This window comes from Gekko japonicus, unplaced genomic scaffold, assembly GCF_001447785.1.
Source record: "Gekko japonicus isolate JY-2015 unplaced genomic scaffold, Gekko_japonicus_V1.1 scaffold257, whole genome shotgun sequence".
Classification (NCBI taxonomy): Eukaryota; Metazoa; Chordata; class Lepidosauria; order Squamata; family Gekkonidae; genus Gekko; species Gekko japonicus.
In genome coordinates, this window is record NW_015171509.1 from 706,174 (window position 1) to 732,836 (window position 26,663).

The 26,663-nt window shown below is 43.6% G+C and overlaps 2 protein-coding genes across 2 annotated transcripts in view; both read left to right on the plus strand.

Annotated features, from left to right (window-relative positions):
* CAMK4 (calcium/calmodulin-dependent protein kinase IV) overlaps window positions 1-7,473 on the plus strand; it is a 111,082-nt gene extending 103,609 nt beyond the window's left edge. The window contains exons 3-5 of the mRNA XM_015419322.1: window positions 1,559-1,621; window positions 2,507-2,589; window positions 7,386-7,473. Coding sequence (XP_015274808.1) covers window positions 1,559-1,621; window positions 2,507-2,589; window positions 7,386-7,473 — 234 coding nt within the window. The remainder of the gene's footprint in view (window positions 1-1,558; window positions 1,622-2,506; window positions 2,590-7,385) is intronic.
* Window positions 7,474-18,049: 10,576 nt separating this feature from the next.
* LOC107117247 (cell cycle checkpoint control protein RAD9A-like) lies at window positions 18,050-22,031 on the plus strand. The gene is made up of 2 exons (XM_015419335.1): window positions 18,050-18,280; window positions 21,088-22,031. The coding sequence occupies exons 1-2, from the start codon at window positions 18,131-18,133 to the stop codon at window positions 21,190-21,192; spliced, it is 255 nt and encodes an 84-aa protein (XP_015274821.1). The 5' UTR covers window positions 18,050-18,130; the 3' UTR covers window positions 21,193-22,031.
* The last annotated feature ends 4,632 nt before the right edge of the window (window positions 22,032-26,663 follow it).

Sequence of the window (26,663 nt, forward strand, 5' to 3'; positions counted from 1 at the left end):
ATGGAAAAACTTGTGGGCACTCAATGAAATTGCTGAGTGGTCGGGTTAGAACGGATAAAATGGAGTACTTCTTCACCCAAAGAGTGATTAACACATGGAATTCACTGCCACAGGAGGTGGTGGTGGGTACAAGCATGGACAGCTTCAAGAGGGAGTTAAATAAGCATATGGAGCAGAGGTCCATCGGTGGCTATTAGCCACAAGGTATAGATAGGGACTCTGGAGCAAGTGATGCTCTGTATTCTTGGTGCTTGGGGGGGTCAATAGTGGGAGGACTCCTAGTGTTCTGGCCCCACTGCTGGACCTCCTGATGACACCTGGTATTTTTGGCCACTGTGTGACAGAGTGTTGGACTGGATGGGCCATTGGCCTGATCCAACATTGGCTTCTCTTATGTTCTTATGTTCTTATGATACTTGGAAACAACATAGCATTAAGAGTATGGTCATGCACTTCTAATGTCATGTGTGAATACATTTTATCATATGAATGTTTGAAAGGTAATGCTTGGTTGTAAAAACTAGTCTTGCTGAATCAGACTTTTGTTTAGAGTTGGGAGGATTCAGCTTTCAGACAATATGCCAAATAAATAAATAGTATAATCTGGGCCCTGAATTAGGTCTGGGATAGACTGGGCCCCACATTGTCCCCAGTGTGGGCCTTGCTGACTGCCCCCTCTTTCTTGTTTATATGAGCACAATGCCATGGAGGACAAAAGTGTGTATGCCATCATCCTGAGATACTTAGTCCCCCGGCAGTCCTGGATTCAGTGAGCAGTGTCAATGTAGGGCCTAATGCACGTCCTACTGCATAACCCTTCCCTCTGAGTCCAGGTAAGTAAGGGGTGAGAGAACTTAGTGGGCTCCAAATGGATCCACTTTGGATCATCTTAGCCTCCACAGGAGCCTGTGCCTGATTCTAAATGGATTGGGGGGGTCATGAAAACCAGTATCCAAATCCCCCATTTGGGCTCACTCCCATAATTAATTACATTACTAGTACTTTTTAATTATAAATTATCAAGTCTTTTGCAGGAGATGTTTCCTCTTAACTGGAATGGTACATAGATTATTTTTATATGATGGCTTTTCGCCCGCAACAGTTATTAGCAGGTTTCATTCTGTATAAATAACAACCATTCTTCAGCCGTCTTTGTGGTTGGAAAGTTTTTCTTATGTTTTTTTATGACTGCACTGCACTTGTACTTATGTTACTGAGTTTCCCCATGATAACATATTGAAGGAGATTTCTTTCTTGATATATAATTTGGATGACTAGAACCACTAAGCCAGTTTACTCATTGACTCTAGGATGTTTGGCCTTGACAGAATTAATCACATTTCAATCGTATTTGTATTTACTACACTGAAATCTTTGGCTTTTCTTTAGTAATTCTTTACAGTTTACAGCCTGATCCTAAACATATTTATTTGGATTTAGATTGGCTGAGTCCATTGGTACTTTTTTCCTAGCAATACAATTAAGATTGCAGCAGTATTCAAATCTATCTATGATGAACTCTGTCAGTAATTTATTATATACGCTTCCTTTTAATTAGGTAGACAAGAAGATTGTTCGAACGGAGATAGGAGTTTTACTTCGACTTTCACATCCAAATATTGTAAGTTTGATATTTCTAAAGTGAAAAATTAAATGTTTGTATTTGCTCATATGCTTGCAATGTCGATATATCACTTTTATAGTGTTTTTTATTTATTTAATTGTATTTAAAACATTTTTATGCTTCCTTTCCACACAGTTCTAGGTTCCCAAGGCAGTGAATATTAACATATTTCAAAGATTCAACATAATTTAATATAAATGCATAAACACATCAAATAGAAATACAAATAATATATAATGGCCTTTTTTGCCATACAGAAGAACAGAAAAGTCTACTGATATAGCAATATCAAAAAGTGGAAAATGATGCAGTTACAGAGATGAATGCTTCTTGTCTACCTTTACAACCAGATACCAAAAATTAATGCACAGCTCTTTTTCTTTTTGAATCCAGGGTTTCTAGAAGAGTCCTTCTCTCTCTTCCATACTTTGCTTCCATTTAAAAGTATTTCCATTGGAACTTGAAATATTCTGATGAAGGCCCTTTAGGAAACCAGTCTGTCTTACCTGCTCTGTTTTACTATGAGCTGGAGAACTGTAGAGAGCCAGAGTCATAGATTCAGAGTTGGAAGGGGACCTTAAAGACCATCTACTCCAGCTCACTGCTCAATCCAAGAAATCCAAAGCTAGAGACTTCCTGACAAAAGTTAGCTTTCCCCCGCACTTAAAGTCCTTCAGCTTGTAGATTGAAAAAAAGACACCAAGATCTCAGGAAGAATTAAAAATTCAAATAAGTTCCTACAAATTTCTAAGAACAAAAGGGGGAAAGTTGGTAAACATATCCATCCTTTGTTTTAGCTCTTTGTTGTAGACAGCCTTAACATGTATATGTTATCTGATAATGAAATATGGGGGGGGGGGCTCATTCTGTTCATTTCTCTAGATAAAACTGAAGGAGATATTTGAAACCACCACAGAAATCAGCCTTGTCTTGGAGTTGGTCACGGGAGGAGAACTGTTTGACAGGTAGGTGACCTGTGAAAATTATATCACATGTCATATGGGAATTTAATTATAATGAAGACCCTTACCATAAAGTGAGCCCATTTTGTGTTTCTGAGTGGAAAAGCAGGAGTCCAAGAGTGATATGGTAGAATTTCAGCCCAATTATATTGACCTGGCCATGGAATGCCTTGACCTTGCTCTCCACTGGCTGATGTTATACTGTGGTATTGGGTCAGAGGGTAAGGCCTCATGGAGCAGACATTTGTCAACTTCTGCTCTGTCACGATAAAAGGAACAAGACCAAGAAACTCTCTAGGTAGGTAGCTTAAAGCCTTGAGGATGGGCCATGTATCCAACCCATTCCTGCAATAAGGAATGAGCCTTTGTCCCCCAAGGGGGTTAAACAAGTGGGAACAAAATCCAGCCTCCAGAAGACACTTTCCGACATCCTTTATTTGCTAACCAGCACTTGGAAATGTGCATGACATTCTACATGAAGCTGTACTTTCCACTGTCTGATTAAAGCTTATGAAGTTGTGGTCTGCTTTCATTCCAAATATGTGTCAGCTGTCTTTGTTCTTCCTCCTATAACTCAATGCACACCTTCTCTGCCTTCCTATTCATTGTTCTACTTTCCTACAAATGGTAAACAACTAAAGGAGCCTTACCTGAGTATAGAAACCTATCACTGTGATAGATATTTCATCTTAAGCATGTTTAGAAATCCAGGTCCTAATTCATTTAAAATTGTTGCCCCTAACCAGAACAATTTTTCTGGTGATAATGTGTGTTCATCCTCATGACCCTCTTTTTCATTACATGCATTTTGTTTGATATGGTGGACTGAATGCAGATCCCAAAAGATTGTTGCCTTTTGCGGAACCCTCCCCCCCACACCCCCCACACAAACCATCTTTCAGTTTATCCAGTCTCTTAAAGAATATTAGTTGAGTGGTTCATATCAGGGGAGGGAGGTATGTGCTCATACGACTGGGAAAACTAGAAGTATATGTTAGTCCTGGGGTGGCCAAACTTGCTTAATGAAAGAGCCACATAAAATAAATGTCAGATGTTTGAGAGCCGCAAGACATGAACAAATATTACATGTTTTTACTGGGTAATATGCAAATTTGCTTTTTATTAACATTAAATAAGACTGCCAAAAATAATAGCAAAAGCAGTAAAAGCAGATATTGATAATGATATTTATTTGTCCAATCATATTTGTTTGCTAATGATATTTAGCTTCCCCAGCCGCCCTGCCGGGAGCCATACGATATGTGTGAAAGAGCCGCACGTGGCTCCCAAGCCACAGTTTGGCCACCCCTGTGTTAGTCCTATCTTATGGTGCTTGATTTCCTGACACAAATGTTTAGTACCTTTTAGAACCTGTACCTTGCGTGAACTCCATTGATCTCTTTATTGATTTCCCCATGCACTCTGAAAACCCAGAATTCTGGTCTCTCTATGGTTTGGATCCAGTGGAAGAGTTCACAGAAGGAGTTGATTTGCCATTGCTGTCCTCAAGCAGCTAGTTTTTTGTCCCCAGACTCCTCTCTGAGGGTTGCAAGAGCCTTGTAAACAAAATGATTGCCGCTTACGTCATCAAATGAGAGAGGGGGGAGGGGTGGTTTTACCTGATTACTGCAGTGCTGCATATAGTTTTGCATTTTGCTTTCAAGATTCTTCTGATCCTCTCAGGAGAGTTTTGGGACAAATGGCATTCTGCTTGGGGGAGAAGGCAGGGAGAGATCTACTCCACCAACTCTTTCTGTGTATTCTTCCACTGGATCCAACCCATAATTTCCTGTTCCCCCACCCTACCTTTGTCTGTGGAGCAAAAAGACCCAAGTGATGTTTTTAACAGACTTCATCTCTGCCTTACTGATTATTCCTATTACTCTTATTTCCATACTCTCATGGCTGCATTGTCCTTCCTTCTTTGTACTCCAGCTTCAGATACTGACCACCACTTTCCTTACTTAGTTTCCTAGCTATGACTCTTGATCTGGCTTTACTCCATTATTTGGGGCTTAATGAACCCAGCTCTGTCCAGACTAGAAAGTGCTAAAGTTGTTGTTGTTATTTAAATTTGTATCCCGCCCTCCCCACGGGCTCAGGGCGGCTCACAGTTAACTGCACCATGTGCCGAATCAGCATAAAACATTTAAAAACAAGATAAAACAATCATACATCATACAGTTAAAGTGCTCACAATAATAATCGATCTTCAGTCAATTTGAGGTGGCGTGCAATAAAATATAGTACTAAAGTCCCTATTCAGCAGTATTCCAGCCTTTTGCAACGCTGTGGCTCGATCTCATGAAGGGCCAACCTATTATCACGATGTTAATAATGATGGTAGTTGGTGGTAGTGGTGGGCGGCTCCTAATTAAAAGCCTGGTGTAAGAGCTCCATCTTGCAGGCCCTGCGGAACTGTACCAGGTCCCGCAGGGCCCTGATCTCCTCCAGAAGCTCATTCCACCAGGTAGGAGCTGCCACTGAAAGGGCCCTGGCCCTGGTAGCAGCGAGCCTGGCATCCCTTGGGCCTGGAGTAGTTAGACGATGTTGTGACCCCAACTGTAATGCTCTCTAGGGTATATATGGGAAAAGGCAGTCCCTCAGGTATGTCGGACCCTGGCCGTATGGGGCTTTAAAGGTAAGTACCAGAACCTTGAAGCGAATTCGGTATGCTATTGGCAGCCTGCAAATAATTATTGTCCTTGACTTGTCACATGACTAGTGCTTTAAAGGCTCTGCTGCTTATTGAAAAAATTCCATGTAATCTGGAAAATGAGGTATAATATACTCTTTCTCTCCATAGCCTTGCATTGATAACATTTTATTCCACTGATATGCACTGTGTATGGGAAATTTCATATGTAATATTTTTCCAATATATTAACAACTCTAAATGGCATGAACGTGCTGTTCATATCAGTATATGACAGGTTTTTTATTAATTGAAAGTCAACAAAATGATAGAGTATTGAAAAGTGAGCGAAGGTATATATGGTAGTGTGTTGACTAGGGATGGGCACAGTCCCCCAGACCACAAACTACCATGTTTCATGGACTGGATCGGGTCTGTTTCGACCGTGGTTTCCCAATGGTGACTCCACTCACTTCTGGTTCACTTCTGGGTGAACTGTAAGTGGGCGAAGTTGCTGCTTGGTCACTTTGCAAAAGCAGCACGGAATGCGAGTGAAAGCCGAGCGGCAACTTGCAACTGGGCCTTCACTCGCGCACTGCTTGGCCTCTTTGCAAAGGCAGTTTAAATTTTAAATGGCTTTTGTAAAGCCGGGCAGTGCACGAGTGAAGGCTGAGCAGTGAGGTCACTCACCCAGAAGTGGGTGAACTTGCCGCTCAGCCTTCACTTGCGTACCATGTGTTTTGCAAAGCTGGGCACCATATGAGTGAAGACTGAGTGGAGACACACCTGGAAGTGGGTGAACTCTCCACTCAGCCTTCACTCACGTGCCACACATTAGCAATTTCAAATTTTGTTTTTTTCATTCTTCCTAAAATGCATTTATGTTTGAAAATTGGGGGGTGCATGGGGGGGGGGGAGGATGCCAGAAGACAGCCTTGCCTAGTGTGCAAAAAACCCTGGGACCGGCCCTGGGGAGAGCTGATGCTAAAGGATTAATTTGAGGCTTGTCTAAGGTGGCCCATTGAGCTCATGGCAGAAACAGGATTTGAACAGTGGTTCACAGTTCAGAGAGCAATCCTAAGCAGGTCTGCTTGGAAGTAAATGCCATGTTATTCAGGCTGCGATCACAGGAACTAAATAATCCACTTTCAATGCACTTTCACACTACATTTTGCCAGTTCACACAGTAAAATCCAGTTTCAAAGTGGATTATTTAGTGTGTGTGATTGCAGCCTCTGTGGGGTTTATTTCAAGGAAAATGTTCTTAGCATTACAGCCTCAGTTACTTAGCTACCACACTACCACACATATAACTGCATGTTTATAGAGGTACTAGTAGTAAAGCCCGTTGTGGAAATAAATACGAGATCTAGAAAGAGGCTCTGGGGCACTGCTCTGGCTTTGGGCAAACAGTGTCATTTTGCTGTGGTGACCTCAGCAGGGTATAATGACAGAGTCCACTGTTTTCTCCAGAGGAACTGGTCCCTGAAGAGCAGTTGTAATTTTGAGTGATCTGTAGCCCTCACCTGGAAATTGGCAACAATTGTTACCCAGGACGAAATGGCTGGTTTGGAGGGTGGAGTCTATGGCATTCTACCTGTCTGATGTCCCACCCCTCCGCAAACCCCACCCTCTCCAGGCTCCACCCCTCAAATCAAATCCAGTTTCAAAGTGGATTATTTAGTGTGTGTGATTGCAGCCTCTGTGGGGTTTATTTCAAGGAAAATGTTCTTAGCATTACAGCCTCAGTTACTTAGCTACCACACTACCACACATATAACTGCATGTTTATAGAGGTACTAGTAGTAAAGCCCGTTGTGGAAATAACCACTGGATCCAACCCATAATTTCCTGTTTCCCCACCCTACCTTTGTCTGTGGAGCAGAAAGACCCAAGTTTGATTTTAATATTTGTTAGCAGAAATGGATTTCATTGTCACTGCACCTGTGTTGATGTAGTGAAAGCATCTTTTTATTTTAGCTGGAATTCCTGCATTGTAGGCAGTATATTTTTAACCATGAGCATGTTACTTTCTTTATAAGAGACATTGTAAGATGTGCTGATTTGGTTTCTCTGGGGTTAATTCTTAATGAGGCATCGACATAGGATTGTGTGCTCTTGTTTAATCCTTGCATCTAAGATGCGTCTTCTGTTTCCTTGACAGGATTGTGGAAAAGGGATATTATAGTGAGCGAGATGCTGCTGATGCTGTGAAACAAATCCTGGAGGCAGTTGCAGTAAGTATTGATTAGTAGTACACACTCTGCTTTGAACAATAGTTCATTTATTTGGAATGATTTAGGTCATCATTAAACACACAGGTGTGAAAATAGCTTGCCTCCAAATCTGGGATTGGTTTTTTATTGCTCCATCTAAAACAGTGCCATCTCTGAGAAAAAAATGGCAAGATGCAGCAATATCATCTTTCATCCTGTATACCTAAATGATGGCTGCAGCCCAGCTCCTAAAATCTGTTCCTTTTTACTTTGGGTCAGAAGTCAGAGGGAGTTTGATACCAGCAGTTTGAGCTGCTTTGGGTCTAGTAAAGCACATTAGTATATTTTGTTCAGAATGACTATTTAGACAAAATGGATTATTTCTTTGCTTATTCAACATGAGGACAATTGAAATTTGTGAATCTTCTTATTGCCCCCCAGACGGAAGAAATAGTCAGACAGCAAGGTTGGATGAAATAAGGCCACTTTATTAAATTATTAACTTCTTAACTTAACGGCAAAGGGCAACCATGGAAAACAGCGATGAGGCCGGGCCTGGCGTCGCTTCGACTCCCATCCTCAAGACACCGGGGCCCCCCGGGTTGGAGCCAACCATAAGTCGCTTGCAATCCCGGCCGAGCCAAAAACTGCCTTGCGGGGAGGGGGTGAGTTTGAGGTGTGGAATGCAGTGAAGTCCAATCAGCTTCCATATGCAAAAGACCTTGAAGGTTCCATATGCAACTGACATTCCAACTGCCTTGCGGGGAGGGGGTGAGTTTGAGGTGTGGAATGCAGTGAAGTCCAATCAGCTTCCATATGCAAAAGACCTTGAAGGTTCCATATGCAACTGACATTCCAACTGCCTTGCGGGGAGGGGGTGAGTTTGAGGTGTGGAATGCAGTGAAGTCCAATCAGCTTCCATATGCAAAAGACCTTGAAGGTTCCATATGCAACTGACATTCCAACTGCCTTGCGGGGAGGGGGTGAGTTTGAGGTGTGGAATGCAGTGAAGTCCAATCAGCTTCCATATGCAAAAGACCTTGAAGGTTCCATATGCAACTGACATTCCAACTGCCTTGCGGGGAGGGGGTGAGTTTGAGGTGTGGAATGCAGTGAAGTCCAATCAGCTTCCATATGCAAAAGACCTTGAAGGTTCCATATGCAACTGACATTCCAACTGCCTTGCGGGGAGGGGGTGAGTTTGAGGTGTGGAATGCAGTGAAGTCCAATCAGCTTCCATATGCAAAAGACCTTGAAGGTTCCATATGCAACTGACATTCCAACTGCCTTGCGGGGAGGGGGTGAGTTTGAGGTGTGGAATGCAGTGAAGTCCAATCAGCTTCCATATGCAAAAGACCTTGAAGGTTCCATATGCAACTGACATTCCAACTGCCTTGCGGGGAGGGGGTGAGTTTGAGGTGTGGAATGCAGTGAAGTCCAATCAGCTTCCATATGCAAAAGACCTTGAAGGTTCCATATGCAACTGACATTCCAACTGCCTTGCGGGGAGGGGGTGAGTTTGAGGTGTGGAATGCAGTGAAGTCCAATCAGCTTCCATATGCAAAAGACCTTGAAGGTTCCATATGCAACTGACATTCCAACTGCCTTGCGGGGAGGGGGTGAGTTTGAGGTGTGGAATGCAGTGAAGTCCAATCAGCTTCCATATGCAAAAGACCTTGAAGGTTCCATATGCAACTGACATTCCAACTGCCTTGCGGGGAGGGGGTGAGTTTGAGGTGTGGAATGCAGTGAAGTCCAATCAGCTTCCATATGCAAAAGACCTTGAAGGTTCCATATGCAACTGACATTCCAACTGCCTTGCGGGGAGGGGGTGAGTTTGAGGTGTGGAATGCAGTGAAGTCCAATCAGCTTCCATATGCAAAAGACCTTGAAGGTTCCATATGCAACTGACATTCCAACTGCCTTGCGGGGAGGGGGTGAGTTTGAGGTGTGGAATGCAGTGAAGTCCAATCAGCTTCCATATGCAAAAGACCTTGAAGGTTCCATATGCAACTGACATTCCAACTGCCTTGCGGGGAGGGGGTGAGTTTGAGGTGTGGAATGCAGTGAAGTCCAATCAGCTTCCATATGCAAAAGACCTTGAAGGTTCCATATGCAACTGACATTCCAACTGCCTTGCGGGGAGGGGGTGAGTTTGAGGTGTGGAATGCAGTGAAGTCCAATCAGCTTCCATATGCAAAAGACCTTGAAGGTTCCATATGCAACTGACATTCCAACTGCCTTGCGGGGAGGGGGTGAGTTTGAGGTGTGGAATGCAGTGAAGTCCAATCAGCTTCCATATGCAAAAGACCTTGAAGGTTCCATATGCAACTGACATTCCAACTGCCTTGCGGGGAGGGGGTGAGTTTGAGGTGTGGAATGCAGTGAAGTCCAATCAGCTTCCATATGCAAAAGACCTTGAAGGTTCCATATGCAACTGACATTCCAACTGCCTTGCGGGGAGGGGGTGAGTTTGAGGTGTGGAATGCAGTGAAGTCCAATCAGCTTCCATATGCAAAAGACCTTGAAGGTTCCATATGCAACTGACATTCCAACTGCCTTGCGGGGAGGGGGTGAGTTTGAGGTGTGGAATGCAGTGAAGTCCAATCAGCTTCCATATGCAAAAGACCTTGAAGGTTCCATATGCAACTGACATTCCAACTGCCTTGCGGGGAGGGGGTGAGTTTGAGGTGTGGAATGCAGTGAAGTCCAATCAGCTTCCATATGCAAAAGACCTTGAAGGTTCCATATGCAACTGACATTCCAACTGCCTTGCGGGGAGGGGGTGAGTTTGAGGTGTGGAATGCAGTGAAGTCCAATCAGCTTCCATATGCAAAAGACCTTGAAGGTTCCATATGCAACTGACATTCCAACTGCCTTGCGGGGAGGGGGTGAGTTTGAGGTGTGGAATGCAGTGAAGTCCAATCAGCTTCCATATGCAAAAGACCTTGAAGGTTCCATATGCAACTGACATTCCAACTGCCTTGCGGGGAGGGGGTGAGTTTGAGGTGTGGAATGCAGTGAAGTCCAATCAGCTTCCATATGCAAAAGACCTTGAAGGTTCCATATGCAACTGACATTCCAACTGCCTTGCGGGGAGGGGGTGAGTTTGAGGTGTGGAATGCAGTGAAGTCCAATCAGCTTCCATATGCAAAAGACCTTGAAGGTTCCATATGCAACTGACATTCCAACTGCCTTGCGGGGAGGGGGTGAGTTTGAGGTGTGGAATGCAGTGAAGTCCAATCAGCTTCCATATGCAAAAGACCTTGAAGGTTCCATATGCAACTGACATTCCAACTGCCTTGCGGGGAGGGGGTGAGTTTGAGGTGTGGAATGCAGTGAAGTCCAATCAGCTTCCATATGCAAAAGACCTTGAAGGTTCCATATGCAACTGACATTCCAACTGCCTTGCGGGGAGGGGGGTGAGTTTGAGGTGTGGAATGCAGTGAAGTCCAATCAGCTTCCATATGCAAAAGACCTTGAAATGCTGGGCGGGACTGCACAAAGCAGCCAGTCAACCCAGCCAGCGTCTTCTGACTGACAGTTCAAGCATCCATACACTAAAGGGGCCAAATTTAGAATGTTCATATAGAATGTTCTTACTCAATTATATATAAGGAGAGATTGTAAGATGTGCTGATTTGGTTTCTTTGGGGTTAATTTTTAATGAGGCATCGACATAGGATTGTGTGCTCTTGTTTAATCCTTGCATCTAAGATGCATCTTCTGTTTCCTTGACAGGATTGTGGAAAAGGGATATTATAGTGAGCGAGATGCTGCTGATGCTGTGAAACAAATCCTGGAGGCAGTTGCAGTAAGTATTGATTAGTAGTACACACTCCGCTTAGAACAATAGTTCATTTATTTGGAATGATTTAGGTCATCATTAAACACACAGGTGTGAAAATAGCTTGCCTCCAAATCTGGGATTGTTTTTTTATTGCTCCATCTAAAACAGTGCAATCTCTGAGGGAAAAAAGGCAAGATGCAGCAATATCATCTTTCATCCTGTATACCTAAATGATGGCTGCAGCCCAGCTCCTAAAATCTGTTCCTTTTTACCTTGGGTCAGAAGTCAGAGGGAGTTTGGCACCAGCAGTTTGAGCTGCTTTGGGTCTAGTAAAGCACATTAGTATATTTTGTTCAGAATGACTATTTAGACAAAATAAATTATTTCTTTGCTTATTCAACATGAGGACAATTGAAATTTGTGACTCTTCTTAATTTTATCATTGGGGGGAAAATTCAGCTGTGAGCTTGTATTTGACAGTGCTTTTGCTATACATTAAAGGCAGTTTAATGATTGGCCAAAGTACAGCTGGTGTTCATGTTGCAAATTGACTCTTCAGGCCCTTGTTCTGCCACTAGAAATAAGGGATTTATGCTGTTGACTTTAGTCTCAAGTTGCTAGACCACCACTTTCCAGCCCTTAGCCTACTTAGACCCCTTTCTCATTCTTTCAGCTGCCACCAGCAAACCAATTCTTAGAGGTTTAGTCCAGCCTGAGGGTCTGCACCAGGGGTCTATTCCCCTTCTGTCTCTTAAAAGATCTTAATACCACTTCTGCATCTCCCTGTCTCTCAAAATTGCTACAGAGGGGACCACTCTCTGATGTGAGCTCTCTAGGGCAGTAAGGCTTAACTGCTGCCCCCCTTTTCATACTTCTGGTAAGTGTGAACTTAACTGGGCTTAATGTGGTTTAACTAGACCAAATAACAGCAATTTCAGAAAAGAAATTTTATCTTAAAGAATATAAGCAAACAGTGGATACAGGGGGGGAAACAACTAGTTGAACAGTATAAGATCACACATTACTATAGCATCTGAGCATAGGAAAAGCAAATATGACGTTCACTTATTCCTATGATCTTTAAAGAGAGACAAATTTGACTTATTGGTACTGTGTTTGTTGTTTAGATTAAAATCTTCCCAATTACATTTGTCACATGGCAAACCATCTATCATCAGGTCATATGCTGGGGCATCTTTTCTCTCTTTGGTGGTTACTTTTCAACTCCCCTCTCAAACCATGGCTGCCCCTGAATTCCCTAAAGCATGGCTGCCACCCTTATATGGGGAGAGCTCTTTGTTTTCAGAACATTACACTGTTTTTTAAAGGACTGTAGGCTAGTATCAAGGAGGATAACTTTGGGAATCATATTTTATATGGCTGAGGTGAGAAACGTCAAAGCCTTTCTTCATTGCCATTGTTGATTTCAGTTCTCAGATGGATGGAAATTTCAGCAGAAACTTCCCTGTTGATTTTTGCAGATGTAAGTTCTATGTGTGTCCCTCCCCCCGCCCTTGGGAGAGGCAGTCTTTGTGGTATGCTTTTTTCTAATGTGACTTTATTGATGAATATCTCATTTAAATGAGTCTTTCACTGAACTGTTTGTTTTTTGCATTAATGAGGTAATAAAATGTGATATGGTCATAGTGAAGTTATGGAAACCTTCTGGCTAAAATACACTTGCCTTATTTATATTTGTATAAAATATATGGGTATGTGTAAATCCCACTCAGCCAACAGAACTATACAAGCCATATTAATTATGCATTAAAGGTAAGGGAAATACATGGATTTTCTGCATGGTCTTGCAAGAGCAAAAGTAGGAAATTTAAACAAGGGTCCATGGAGGAACTGCTGAACATAATTTCAGTTAATCTCAGAAAGGACAGATTGAAATTATTTGCTCAATCTTGCTTTCTACTGCAAATGTGTAAGAATCCGATTTTGAGAATTACAGGCAAGGTAACAAAACTAAGAATGCTCAAGCACCCGTGAGTGCAGCTAACATCCTGCTTGCCATTCATGAGCAGAGAGCCAATTGGTCAGTGAGCAGTTTGGATATGCCCAAATGAATCTGCATAAATCCATTTGTCTGATTGTGCTGCTTTCTCACACAATTACAGTGCTCTTTCACAGCACCTCAGTCTTCAGTAGAGAAAATAATATGGTTCTTGAACTAGGCAAAAGTAGCCACAGACTGTAACGATCTTTAGAACAAGGGGCAACTGTGCATGCAGAAAGCTGCTTGAGGCAAAACTTTGACACAGCCAATGAGGCAATATGATTAGGAGCTCTTTTCCTGGCTGTGATGAAGAGTTATGGGGCCAGGAAGAAAGCTCAGAACATCTTAAATAATTGGTAGAGACTGACTTTCTATTCAAGGATATGATGACTGTTAAACTGAGATTTAACATAGTTCATTACAATAATGAATAATGAGCCCCACCTCCTTTGGAAAAGTCAGTTCATAGCTAAAGCAGAATAACTTTGGGTCTCTGGTGAAACTAATAAGTTGTGGTGTCTGTTACTGTTTCTAAGTATGGTGTGGCATTGAAAGTGGGATTTATGGGTGGGAAGAATGTATAGCTTCATCTAGCACCTGAGAACGTTGAAAGAGAAGCCATCCCAGGTGTTAGTGTAATTTTCAAGGCTGATTCCTTCTCCTCATTGACAGAGGTATCAACAAAAGAGTGTTCAGTGGCTTCCCAAGGTGACCTAACCAGGAGAGTGTCCTGAATTTTGGACCCTATGACATCCCAGGCTCCTCACCTGTAAGCAGACTTTTGCAAGTCTAGGTTCTGGGTCAGAACAACAAGCTTTTCTTTCACAGCAATGTCAGAGTCAACTGTGTATATGCCATGGGAGTCTGTAGGACACTGAAGCAGGTTTAATGGCTAAGGAACAGTAGTTTTTAATCTATGTACTATTGAAGCCTCATTAATATTACTAATGATCCCCTTTGACTTTGCATCTTGAGCAAATTTAAATCTGTGATCAAAATGTCTTATGTGCAATTCTAATGTAAATTGGGTTGTAACGTATAGTTTAGCAGAAGAAGCATTCATTTGTAAATAGATAAAATTAAGATTTGGTTACTACAAGATATTAAAACAAATTATCTGACATTGGTTTGGATCCTAACAGTGCCACCCTAATCAGGTATACTCAGAATTCTACTCTGATCTATTCAACAGGACAGTCTCAGGAAGGATTGCACTGTAAATTAGTTGTTGCATGGGCATAACAGCAGTTCTGCTGACAAGACGGCATTTCTGAGTAGAGGGGAGGGAGGGTAATTTCTGCTGAGTCTCCAGCACAGACACACACCCCCACTTTGCCCTCCATTGATCCTGGAGATACAGTGACCTGCAGGAGCACATTGTGAGGGGGCACGGAAGGCTACAGTCGGAGGTGGGGAATTTGCCATCTTACTTAAAGATCCAAATCATAGTAGAAGACAGCCTTGGGAAAGCACAGAGCTAGCCAGAGATCTAGAATCTATTATTATCTAGTTAACTAAAGAGTTGTGAGGCCTTGCATCTCATTTTAATTCCATTGCCTTGGTTATATTACAAATGTCAGGTCATGAAGTGCTAGCATATGATGTTCTGTTCCGTAGGAACTGAAGAATTACAGAACTAATTGATCTTCTGTTGCTCTTTCAGTGAAGTTCATTAGAATCCAGTTCATGATCTGCTGGTTAAAATATGATTATTCATACCAAATATATTGAACTGATATGTGTGAGAGAGTTGATTTTCTGCTCTAAGCTTTCTTTGCCCTGCCACCAGTGTCCAGTTAATGAGTGGGCACTGCCACTGCCTCCTTCCCCTCTCAGCTCTGACCATCTTCTTTGCTGCCTCCCTGCCTTCTTTCACTGCTGGCAGTGGCTGGCTTTGCTGCTACTTTCTTTTCCCCCTCCTGGCATTCACTGATGCCAGATTCTGCCCTAGTGGTGCATCTTGGGGGTTGCAATCCCCAAGATGGCAGCTGAAATCTTGTGACGTAGCACTGCAAGATCTCATTTGTCTTCAGTCAGGGTTTTTAAAAATCCCTCTTGCCTCTTTTTAAGCTTTCAGATTTTTTTGCAAACCTCAGAATTTCCTCAAGGTGCAAATGGCCCGATTTTTTTTTTATTGTTCATACTGAGACCATGTTCATAATTCAATATTATATGTAGAGAAAGATGTACAGCTTTAAATATTATTAATTAAATCAAATTAGTAATTAAATTAAATTTAAGAATTTAAATATTACATTTAGGCATGGTTCCTGTTGTCAGACTTTTTGAAGTTTTTAAATCTGTAATTTTCTGTTCTTTAGAAAATGCATAAGACTATATTAGATAACATAACATTACTTTCAAATCTACCTTTAGGACAAAGTATATACTATCATGACTGGGGACTTATATTTTGTTGTTAGTTTCTATTAAGATCCCATTTTAAAACTGATAGATGAGGAAAAATATAAAAAGAAAAAACGGATTAATCATCCTAGAGCACCAAGCTAGAACTGCTAGAGCTTTCTCTTCTACTACTGGTTTTAAATCTGTTGGAAAAATTGGGCAATTATTCAGTGTCCATTCAGAAATTGAACTTTTGACAGTATTTATTTCATGAAATATGAAGTATTATGATCATTTATTTATTATCTGAAGTAAATTTTGTTTTGTTATGCCTTACAAGGCAAGCAAAGCAGTCCTTGGTTATATAAGAAAGAATGGCCAGAAATGTTAGTTGGGTGATTAAGGATCTATCTCTTACAGTGTTCATGTTAATTTTGGAGGAATAATAATAATTGTGTTGCTTTGAATGGTAATAATGTGTGGATATTTCGAGCAAACATTATGGATTAATTTTCTAATGGGTTAAATACATGAATTATGCTATCTGCAAACTTGAGCAGGGGAGGGTCACCTGTCAGCTATAGAGTACGTATTTTACAGTTATAAGGTCCCAGATTCCTGGTACCTACAGATAAAGCAGTTTACCAGCCATAGTAAACAGTAGGAGACTAAATGGGCTGTAGATTTACCTCAATAGCAGGCAGCCTCCCATATACACATAGGTGTTAAATTGAAGTTGAAACATATATTTCAAATATATGTATCTGAAGAAATGAACAGTGACTCCCAATACATTTCAAATGTTAAATTTTCTAATTTCACTATTCAAATTTGAATGAGAAGTTCTGAATTCACAATGTGACGTTTTAAAATCTTCAAGCAGTATTTGGCAACAGGAAGAATGCATAAACCTGATTTATTTGAATTTGATTTTAATTCTTATGCTTTCCACTTGTTTGTATTTTGATTTTTGTATTGATTGTTTTGGTTTTTGTAGATTTCAAAGATATAATATCATAATCTCTCAAATACTAATTGCTATTTTATGTTAGCCCTAAGTGCAGTACATAGGGATGCCATTCCCCAGTTGGCGACAGGGGTTTCCCCAATTTTGGGGCTTCTTCTCTGCCACTGGCCGGTGGGTGGAAATCCCACCCCCAAATGTGATATAATGAAGTCACACAGAAGTGATATCATCATGTTGGCAATGCACATGGCAACCCTCTGGTATTTTGGGCAAAACTCTATGGTTTGTCCAAAATACCAGATGTCACTGTGTGATGCCACTGTTGTGATGATATCATTGACATGATGGCATCACTTCTGTGTGATATCATTACATTGTTCATATGTTGTGTTCTCCCCCCCCCCACTCCTGGAAAGTCCCTCCCCCGCCGGGTCGATCCAACTTGGCAACCCTAGCAGTTCAGGGCACGTTGTCTCTTCATAATGGGTGACAGATAAAAGAAGAAATTGAAATTGGATTTATATCCCACCCTTCACTCAGAGTCTCAGAGCGGCTTACAAACTCCTTTCCTTTCCCCTACCCACAACAGACACCCTGTGAGGTAGGCAGGGCTGAGAGCTCTTTCAAGAACTGTCCTTGAGAGAACAGCTCTGACAGAACTATGGCTTGCCCAAGGTCATCCAGCAGCTGCATGCGGAGGAGTGGGGAATCAAACCCAGTTCTCCCAGATTAGTCTGTGCACTCAACCACTGCACGAAACTGCCTCTTATAGTAATATTGAGTATAATACTAATCAGGGGTCATTTAGTAGAAAAAGAGGTGCAGGAGCTCATTAGCATAACTCATTAGCATAACTTATTTGCATATACCACACCCCCTGACATCACCGGAAGTATGTCAGAAGGCAACACCCACCGCTCAGGCTCCACTCCAAAAATCTCCAGGTATTTCCCAACTCAGAGCTGGCGAGCCTACCCTCCTTTGTGTTTTGTTCTAACTTTGGGAAAGAGAGAGAGAGACTAGATCTCAAGGGCATAGGGATCCCAAGTCCTCCCGGGGGGCGGGGAAACCCCCGCCCCAGAGGCCTGTTCCCCGACTGTGCCGGATCAGGCCCCAGGAGGAACTCCACCCCAACGTGCACGTCACCTGGAAGTGACGCGGGCACGCTGAGCACGCTGGGGGCGGGGCCATGGCCATACAAGGGAAAATGCTATGGTTTTCCCTTGTATGGCCGTGGCCCCACCCCCAGCATGCCTGGCGTCCTCCCGTCACTTCCAGGTGACGTGCGTGTGGCACACGCATACGCGCTCAGCTCGCCGCCTAAGCGGGGTCGGGGTGGCATATTCAGACGAGCCTTCAGGGCCTGGTGGTCCGACCATGATACCGCTATTGTAGCAATCCGGTCCACCATAACTCCAGCCGCGAAGATCAAATCGAGAGTTCAATCAAATCGAACTTAATGAGCCACCTCTTCCTAGGAAGTGGACTCTGGTCCTTCCTGACTGTCCGTTTCCATTTCTTTCCCTCTAGTACACCCAAGGCTGTCGCTTCTGCTTTTGACTCCACCAATGATGACATTGACGCCTACATGATTGCCATGGAGACCATGTGTGCTGGTGTGAATGGGGTGTGTCCAGCTCCCAGTTCCCTCTTGCCCACACGAAAAAACAATTCTGACACAAAGGACTTGGATAGTGACCACGAAGGGACCGTACCAGGCACACCACCACAGAAAAAGGTGTGTACACACAATGAAGGACTTGCTGCAGTAAGATTCTGCTCCCAGTGCATGAATGCACAATGGAGACCACGAGACGTGGCGTTAAGGAGAATCCCCTGCCCCATTTCAGCTTTACTGGGAGAACTCACATGATTTTAGCGTGTGCCCTCTAGTGCCCCACGATGTGAGAAACAGAAATGTGTATTTGTTCCAACGTGTGTTCGACGGAAACTTTGTTGTAGGAGGTGTGTGATCATGAGGCCATTTTTGTTTGATGAAATAAATGTATATATTCCTTCACACATAACTCCCAAGGGAGTGTACACTGAACTTTAATGTGCACTTCCTAGAACTACAGTGTACGCAGTTGCTCTCATCCCTGATCTAGTTAATTCGAAGGACCATTAAATGAATAGAAATGCATTTGGATATAAACAAAGATGCTCTGTTAATATAATTTAGTTAATTCGGTTAATTTAGTTCTCTTAAGCAGGAGGCTTCTTATCACACTGGTGGCTAAATGACTGTCAGTAGGAAGACATACATTTGAAAACTGGAAAAATAGTACTATTTGGAAACATCTTGGGTTGTGAATATTATGTTCCGGCACCTGGCTGTCCGGCTTAAGGATCAGAGGAAGGAGTAGGAAGACTAAGCAGACATGCAACTGACATGTTTACCAGTCAGCAGAGCTACACACACACTTTGCCATCAGAAAAGACTGCTCCAAGCCTCCTGTCTTTCTGAAGTAGTGTGTATACACCAGCTACCCTGGGGGACTGAGGTGGGATTTGATTCTTTATCAGCACAGTGGCTCTTCTGTTTTCTCTGATGTTGCACCTGCTAATCACTGTTTTGCTAGCACACATTGGTATATAGGCAAGCAGCACTGCTGGTGTGGTGGGGAGGGAAAGAATAGAGGACAATACAATGAATGTCTGGCATAATCAGCTTGATTTTCCTGATCTGCACACCCTACAATGGGATAGTAACACAAGAAAGACAAACTGATCTAATGCCAAACCAGACAAGATGCAAGTGATCAGTAATAACATTCTGACATCTGTTGAAGTTTTTAAGCAACGAGCTTGCCAGCAGAGACTTATGGACCCAGTAGGGTTCCAGAATGCTCTGTGGGATCCAAATCCCCCTGGTGGTTCCTTAGATGAGCTGGCCTTCTTCCTGAAGCCATCAATGAAATTGTACCTTGATACCCTCTTTGCTCCCGTGCCAAAAACGGGAGCTTAGACAGCTAGACTGAGTTTGGTCTGAGTGGAGTCGTGATGAAGCTGCAAGAACATCTTATAGGACGTTACTGAAAGCCTATGAGATAGCAGTGAAGAAGGATTTCTTCATGGCCTCCATTTCATCCGGGCCCCAGCTTGGTGGAACACTTAAAGGAGAGATCAAGGGCCCTGTGGGATTTGGAACAGTTCCGTAGGGCCTGTGAAACAGTTGTTCCGCCAAGCCTATGGTTGAAGGCACCCAATAGGCTTATCTGATTTTGGCATTCCTCTCTCTTCCCCTCCCCACCTTTCCCCCTTCTACCAAATGCTTGTACATCGCCCTCCATAGGAGTTTTTACTCCATCTTAAAACTGCACAGTGGCTGTTTTAGTGATTTTATTGTATTTATTGAATGTGATTCTTTTTTGTTATGTTGGAAAGTTTTTAGAATGTATAAGCTGGTTTTGGGGAGAGCGGGATATAAACTGAATCAAATAATAATTTAGTTGTCCTTAAAAGCTATAGTGGGTGTAAACACCCCAGAAACAATTATTTCCCTTTTTTAGTTAAACGAAGAACGAAGCCTGACTGGGGGTGCAGGACTTCCTCAGATTTGTAGGGGTCTGTGTCTAAATAACATTGGAGCAGGGAGGTGAAGGGATGAAGAGTCAGCCCCCATTCTGCAGCTTGCTTTGCCATACTCAGTACTTGAAGCAGTTTTCCTCCCAACATAACTTTAGTATCCCTGGAGGAGCTCCCTCTTCATTTAAATCCAGTTTTTGTTTAATAGACTCTCCACACCACATACTCCAGGTTTTTTAAACACGTAAATGGATGGGCATGTGGAAATGGAGGCGGGTCCCCTTCCTTCTTATTCTGTGCCCCCCGTCTCCTTGTGCGGACTGCCAGAGATCTCCCTGGCTGTGCTCTGCAGCTGAAAACTTAATTGTCCATGTGATATTTTTTTTTGGCAGAGAAAAACTCTCTTGGGAAAAGGTTATAGTCCCTGAGAATTCCATCTCAATTGGATGGGGGGGGGGGGCTGGAAAGGCTTTTCAGTGAAGCAAAGGCAAAATATAATAAAGAGAAGCACATGGTAATAAGAAAAAAATAACATTGAAAACCAGCTGCAAATGGGGGGAAATGAACAGTTCCTTAATTGAAAGCAACATATAATGTCAGTCCAGTTTGCTTGTTGATTTGGGCTTAACCAGGACTAACTTTAACTGGAACCAAGAGCCACGATCTGCACCCTAGAATTCCAATGACAATCCGATTTTGCACTTCATTTACGAATATATACCCATTTGTTTTTCTTATGGGTGTGGCAGAAACTATGCATTTGGGATGCTGCTATAGTTCTAAGCAGTTGGGAAGAACAGGGAGACTTCCAGAGTTCTCCACCTTCCCCTCTTTGCTGAATAAACTACCTGCATGCTTTCAAGCATTTCTGTACAAAACTTTTTTGTTGCCTTAATACAAATGCCAAGTTTCCTGGCTCTCTCTCCTGACATAGACATTGCTACTTGTATGGCAGTTGTGGCCCTGCAGTTTTCTAGATCGTCTACTCCAAACCTTTTTTTCCTTTTGCCTTTACAGTTCCGTTCTTTGTTCTTTGGCTCAGTCCTAAACCAGTCGCAGACCCTGCTCTACCCAGGCTCTGGTCAAGAGGTGCTAGCAGAAGACAGTGAGGGAGAATCCTGAGAAGGCTCCAGTCTATTGGGACGCAACAGATGCTTCAACATGAGAGCTGGGAAGAAGAGTTACCATCTGGTGGGCGGGGGAGCCCAGCCCACTCCTCTGCAAAGAAGGGTCAAGAGGAACCCTGGCCAGAGAGACCTTTTCCTTCTCACAAGCACACGTTTTTTACGTGGCCGTGTTCCTGCGGGGGAAGAAGCGCTTTGCCTGCTGCAGGCCTCACACACCCAATGATCAGCTCAGTTTTTTTGCAACGCTGTTGGAATGTGCAAATCAAGATGCCATCTTGCAATGGATATTTGACTAATGCAGAGAGGCACACTAGGTCTGTTTCCCAATAACTGTATTTCTAGATGTTTTGACTTATGTGAACTGTAGACATGAGAGGCAAATCATTAATTGCACCCTACTCTAATGCCTTCTACAACTCAAAAAGGCAGGCCCATCCTCCTCTGCAATTAATCTGTTAAGTAGCTGAACCTATCATTAGCCATAAAGCACATGGAAGTTGAAAGGGGATAAAATGCTAAAGGGGGGTTAGAGCCACAATATTGTCCTTAAAAGTTACTATGGGAGGTGGTAAAGGACTGAACTGGAACACAGCCAGGGTTTTTGTGTGTCCTGGTGCTCATGTGCTGGTCTGCCTCCCAGAGCGATTTATTTTTATTTGCTATAGGTCGTGCACTAGGTTAAGGTATTATGAGAAAGTTCTTTTGCAGCTTTATTTTTACAATATAAAGCCCCTTGAACATAGCCACAACTGCACAAAGCAGTCTAATGTGCAAAAGTATAATCTACTCATCTTGTAGGTGGAATCTAAATATACAAGCAGTTGTTTACAAAAACATAGACTCTGTATTTCTGCCCTACAGTGCCACTGACCTTATTGCACACAGTACCACCGTCTGTCCTCAAACAACCTGAATCTCCTTGCATTGGTTCTGGGTGTAGCTGCCAGTGCTTTGCCCCTCTTTCTGGTTAAGCCTGCCAAGGTTGCCTGGGTCCAACAGGAGAGCTCATAATAGTGTTGTGGCTTATTGTGGCTTGGGCTTTAAAGAGCCGAAGCATGCAACAAAAGACTGATTCATATTTAACAAGCAAGGGCAAGGGGCGCATTAAAGAGCTTACAGCATATGAGAGAGATCTGCCAGGGCTAAAACAAATGTAGTTTTTACCCCAGCTGCCCTAGGAAGCCCCTAAAGTGAAGAATATATGCAGGAAATTGGTTCAGAGCTGGACTGCCTGGACTAATGAAAACCAACCTTAGGGGGCCACACTTTCTAGAAGGCCCTTTAGCTGTGTCTAGGGAGTCTGCAGTGTAGCTTGACCTCCATACAGATCACAGTAAAAGGCTTTTAAGTAGCCAGATCGGCAGGGCAGCAGCTAGGCCCTGATCCAGCTGTAGACATCTAGTATTGTGTGGAGAGGTAGAGGTGATCCAAAACGACGTATTAGGGTGGCTCACTTCCCCTTCTGAGAAGCAGGCAGCTCAAAAGCAATTAAATTCAATCATGGCAACTCTCAGGGATGGTTTTCAGGTCCAAACTACCAACTTTACTCCTGTTTCTTAAGACATCTCTCACATACCCATGCATGGTTGGATACTGTAACTGTTCACCTCCAACAGTTCCCTTTCTGCACAGGAAAATCCAGATGGTGAATGATTACAAAAGCATCCTGTTGTCTCATCTACCTTCTGAAACACTGCAATTTTAAAAAAATTAAAGCCCATCTTCCTCCCAGGTTGATGCTATACCACCCTAAGCTTAAAAAATCAAATTCCCCTATCAAGATGAAAAGCATTCTTCTGACGTACCACCTAAGCCCTTCTCACTTTATTTCCCTAAACAGTCAACACAGGAGGCAGCCATATAAGAACCTTACATGTTTATTCAAAAAAGATGTCGTGCCCCCACGGGGGCAGGGAGGGCACACACATCAGGACAAAGTTGGCCAAAAAAAGTCAATCAAAAATACCCCCAAAAATAAAGACATCCCCCATCCTAGAGGAGCAGAATTTTTGGTATTGAATTCGTATTCAGAAGTTTTTTTAAAAAATTACATGGCTGGGCCCTAGGGAGGGAGGGAGGCAGCCGCTGTACAGTGTAAGCGCTACGCAAGACAGCCTGGGCCCCACACCTACAGCTGAGGGGAGGGGTCAGGCAGGACTAGTTACTTCTTGGCTTTGGCCGAGTTGCGTGGCGGAGTGACTGGGCGCCCACCAGGGTTCAGACCACTGAACTGGCCATATTTACCCTTGTTCTTATCAGCTGGTTTCAAGATCTGTAGGGCAAAGAAGAGGAAAAAGAATTAGATGCTGGAAAGCAAATGGGGAAAGTTCTGGTTTTGCACCTGACCTGCGAAGTGCCTGCCCCCACCCCTGACAGATTTACAGCAAAGAAAGGCAGACAGGAATGTCCTGTTACCAGTATTCTTTAAAATGCAATTCCATTCCAGTATCACACACTAAGGCTTATGATTTCCTCCACAATGCCTTCAGCTTAACTCCTCAATCCCCATTCTGAGTTATAACCTCCTACATTCTTTTCCAATGTTAATTTTTAAGTTATCAACTCCTCAGGGGAAAGGATCTGTCTACATTTTGTTTTGCTTTCTGCAGTTTTGAAGCACCACATACATCACTGATGGCAGGAAATAAAGATGATGACTTTTAAGTACACTGGGAAAATCATGCTAGACTTGAGGTCTGATCCCCTTCCTCCCTCCAAACATGCCTCTTGTAGGTTTGTTACAAATCACTATTTTATTCATGGATTCTTGTTTGGATAGAAATCAGCTCAGACTGGAGATGCATAGCGTTTTCCATTGCAAATCATTTTCACAATCAAAAGTAGTTAACACAGAACCTCAAAAGCCTGGTTACTCAGGTTTCCAAGTTTAATACTGTTATCAATATCAGAGCTGTTGTTACATAGTTGTTTATTTATTTACTGTAACTATCTGTAACATAGTTGTTACAGAGATTCAGCATATCTAATGCTGTAATCTGAAGCAGAATTACACTGTCGTAAATACATCAAAACCAATTGGCTCAGAAGGTTGTCTCGGCTTGTACCATAATTATTTTTTTTAAACCCTCAAGTTTTAATTCTTAACATTTCAAAGAGGCAGTTTAAAAACCAGAACAGGCATTTATAAAAAAAGGTGTGATCATATTCTAGGATTCCACACAATACATCTTACTGGATCAGAGATCTCAACTACCACTTGGAACAAAAAGCAGCCCTGGCTTCTGTTTTTACTACTATACAACCACACACAAGATGCTGTAACCCTAACTGAGAATAAAGGGCAATTAACACAGTTCTTACCTGGAAGGAGCACATCAGAGTCTCGTCGACACTCATCATTGCGCCTGCATTATCAAACTCCCCACAGTAGTTTGGAGCAGAGAAGAGTGTCACTAGCTGCCGTTTGGCAAAAAACTCGTATCCATCTTCTACCACCTGGGGTAGGAGGAGATGTAGAAAGCAATTAGCCCACCAGCACCCATGTGTTCCCAAGCCAGACAGATGGCACATCTTGTACCACACTCTATTCAGGCCCCGTACCATCTCTCTCTCTGCCAGAGGCTGCCCTTCCCCTCCCACCCTAAGTTGCCCCCATTTCCACAGAGGCGGAGGGCCTTGAATAAAAGGAACCGGGGCCACTTAAGTCTGTCTCTGGACACTTTGGCCTTGGGATTTCCCCAGCCCCCATCCAGGGCCGCAGCAGCCCAGGCCTCCCAACCCGCAGTGCTCCAACCTGGTGTGCTCGACAGATCAAATCCAAATCGTGCTTGTGCAGGAATTTGGCAACAACTTCTGAGCCAAAGGTGAACGAGACTCCACGGTCATTCTCGCCCCAGCCTTGCACATCTTTATCCGGATCAGACCACAGCAAGTCACACAGCAGACCCTGGTCAGGGACATCTGTAGGCCTCATGATTCGCCGAATCTGCTCCATGGACTGGAGGTCAGGAGAGAGTCCTGGAAGATGAGAGAGTGCTGTCAGACTGCCAAGGGGAGCACAGCGGTAGCTGCCCCCACATTAACTTGCTGCGTACACCTGTCCCAAGTGGCCAATCCATGCTTCAGTCCCTTACGCTGCAAATTTTCCAACAACTCCTTTAGTTTACACTGCAGTTTTGCTCCACTAACCCCTGAACCCCCCACAACCCCCCCTCCAGAATTCCCAACTTCTTGCGCTCACCTGCCTCTTCTATTAAAACTGAAAAGGAGAAAGGGCTCCCTCTGCCACAGAAAGTCACACAAGACAAAACTGCAGGTACCCCACTGCTTGGGAACTGGATGTCTTGCATGCTCTTCCTTAAGAGGCAGAGCAACATCTGGAGAAAGCTTCGTTCTATACAACTTTGTTACAGAACTTCAGACATGAACTTTCTCCAGATGTACCAGAGCACCAGCCTGAGAGCACTCAACAGCTGGGCAAACACTTGACAGCTCCCTGCAGCTTGTGTCTTATTCCTGCACCGCCTCTATTTTCACTGCCACAGGAGGTGGTGGCAGCTACAAGCATGGACAGCTTCAAGGGGGAATTAGATATGGAGCAGAGGTCCATCGGTGGCTATTAGCCACAAGGTATAAACAGGAACTCTCAGTCTGGGGCAAGGGATGCTCGGTCTTCTTGGTGCCTGGGGGGGGCAACAGTGGGAGGGCTCCGAGTGTCCTGGCCCCACTGCTAGACCTCCTAAGGGCCCCTGGTATTCTTGGCCCCTGTGTGTTGGACTGGATGGGCCACTGGCCTGATCCAACACTGGCTTCTCTCTTGTGTTCTCTTATGTACGGTGCCTAGTGGCCCAGCAGCAGGAGCAGCTCTGCACATCTTTCTTCTGATTCAATCTTTGTCATAGGCTAGGTCACCTCCATGGCAGCAGAAGATCTTTTCATCAACGATGGCAGCAATAGGGAGGCAATTGAAGCAGTCAGTGAAGGTTTTCCACAGTTTGATGTTATAGCGCCGCTTACCTGCAAGCAGCAAAACCAGAGAGAATCAGGAAGGAAGGAAATGGATTTAGTAGCCAATGAGTTCCTGAAAGGGGTGAGGCCAAAGAGAGAAGCAGAGTCAGAAAAGGACTGATGCAGCTGATCACAAGGCCTTTTCCAGCCCAAAACCGCCACGTCTCCCGAGAGAAAAGCTCTGTCCCTCATGTCCACCCCACGCTTGCTTGCCTGCCCTAAAACTAGGAGTTTTGTGCTCACATTCATCATAAAAGCCATAGATGCGGTTGATGCTTGCGCACTCATGGTTCCCACGCAACAAGAAAAAGTTCTCAGGATATTTAATTTTGTAGGCCAGCAAGAGGCAGATGGTCTCCAGCGACTGCTTCCCCCGATCCACGTAGTCCCCCAGGAAGAGGTAGTTGCTCTCTGGGGGGAAGCCCCCATATTCAAAGAGTCGCAGCAGGTCATAGTACTGCCCGTGGATGTCACCTAGGGAGGAACAAGAAGAAGAAC

What these genes read in the sequence shown, in the direction of transcription:
- LOC107117247 (XM_015419335.1), top strand. Translation starts at nt 18,131, where the DNA reads ATGATTGCCATGGAGACCATGTGTGCTGGTGTGAATGGGGTGTGTCCA. An exon ending in GCACACCACCACAGAAAAAG is followed by an intron (nt 18,281 to 21,087) that starts GTGTGTACACAC and finishes TTGCCTTTACAG; the next exon opens with TTCCGTTCTTTGTTCTTTGG.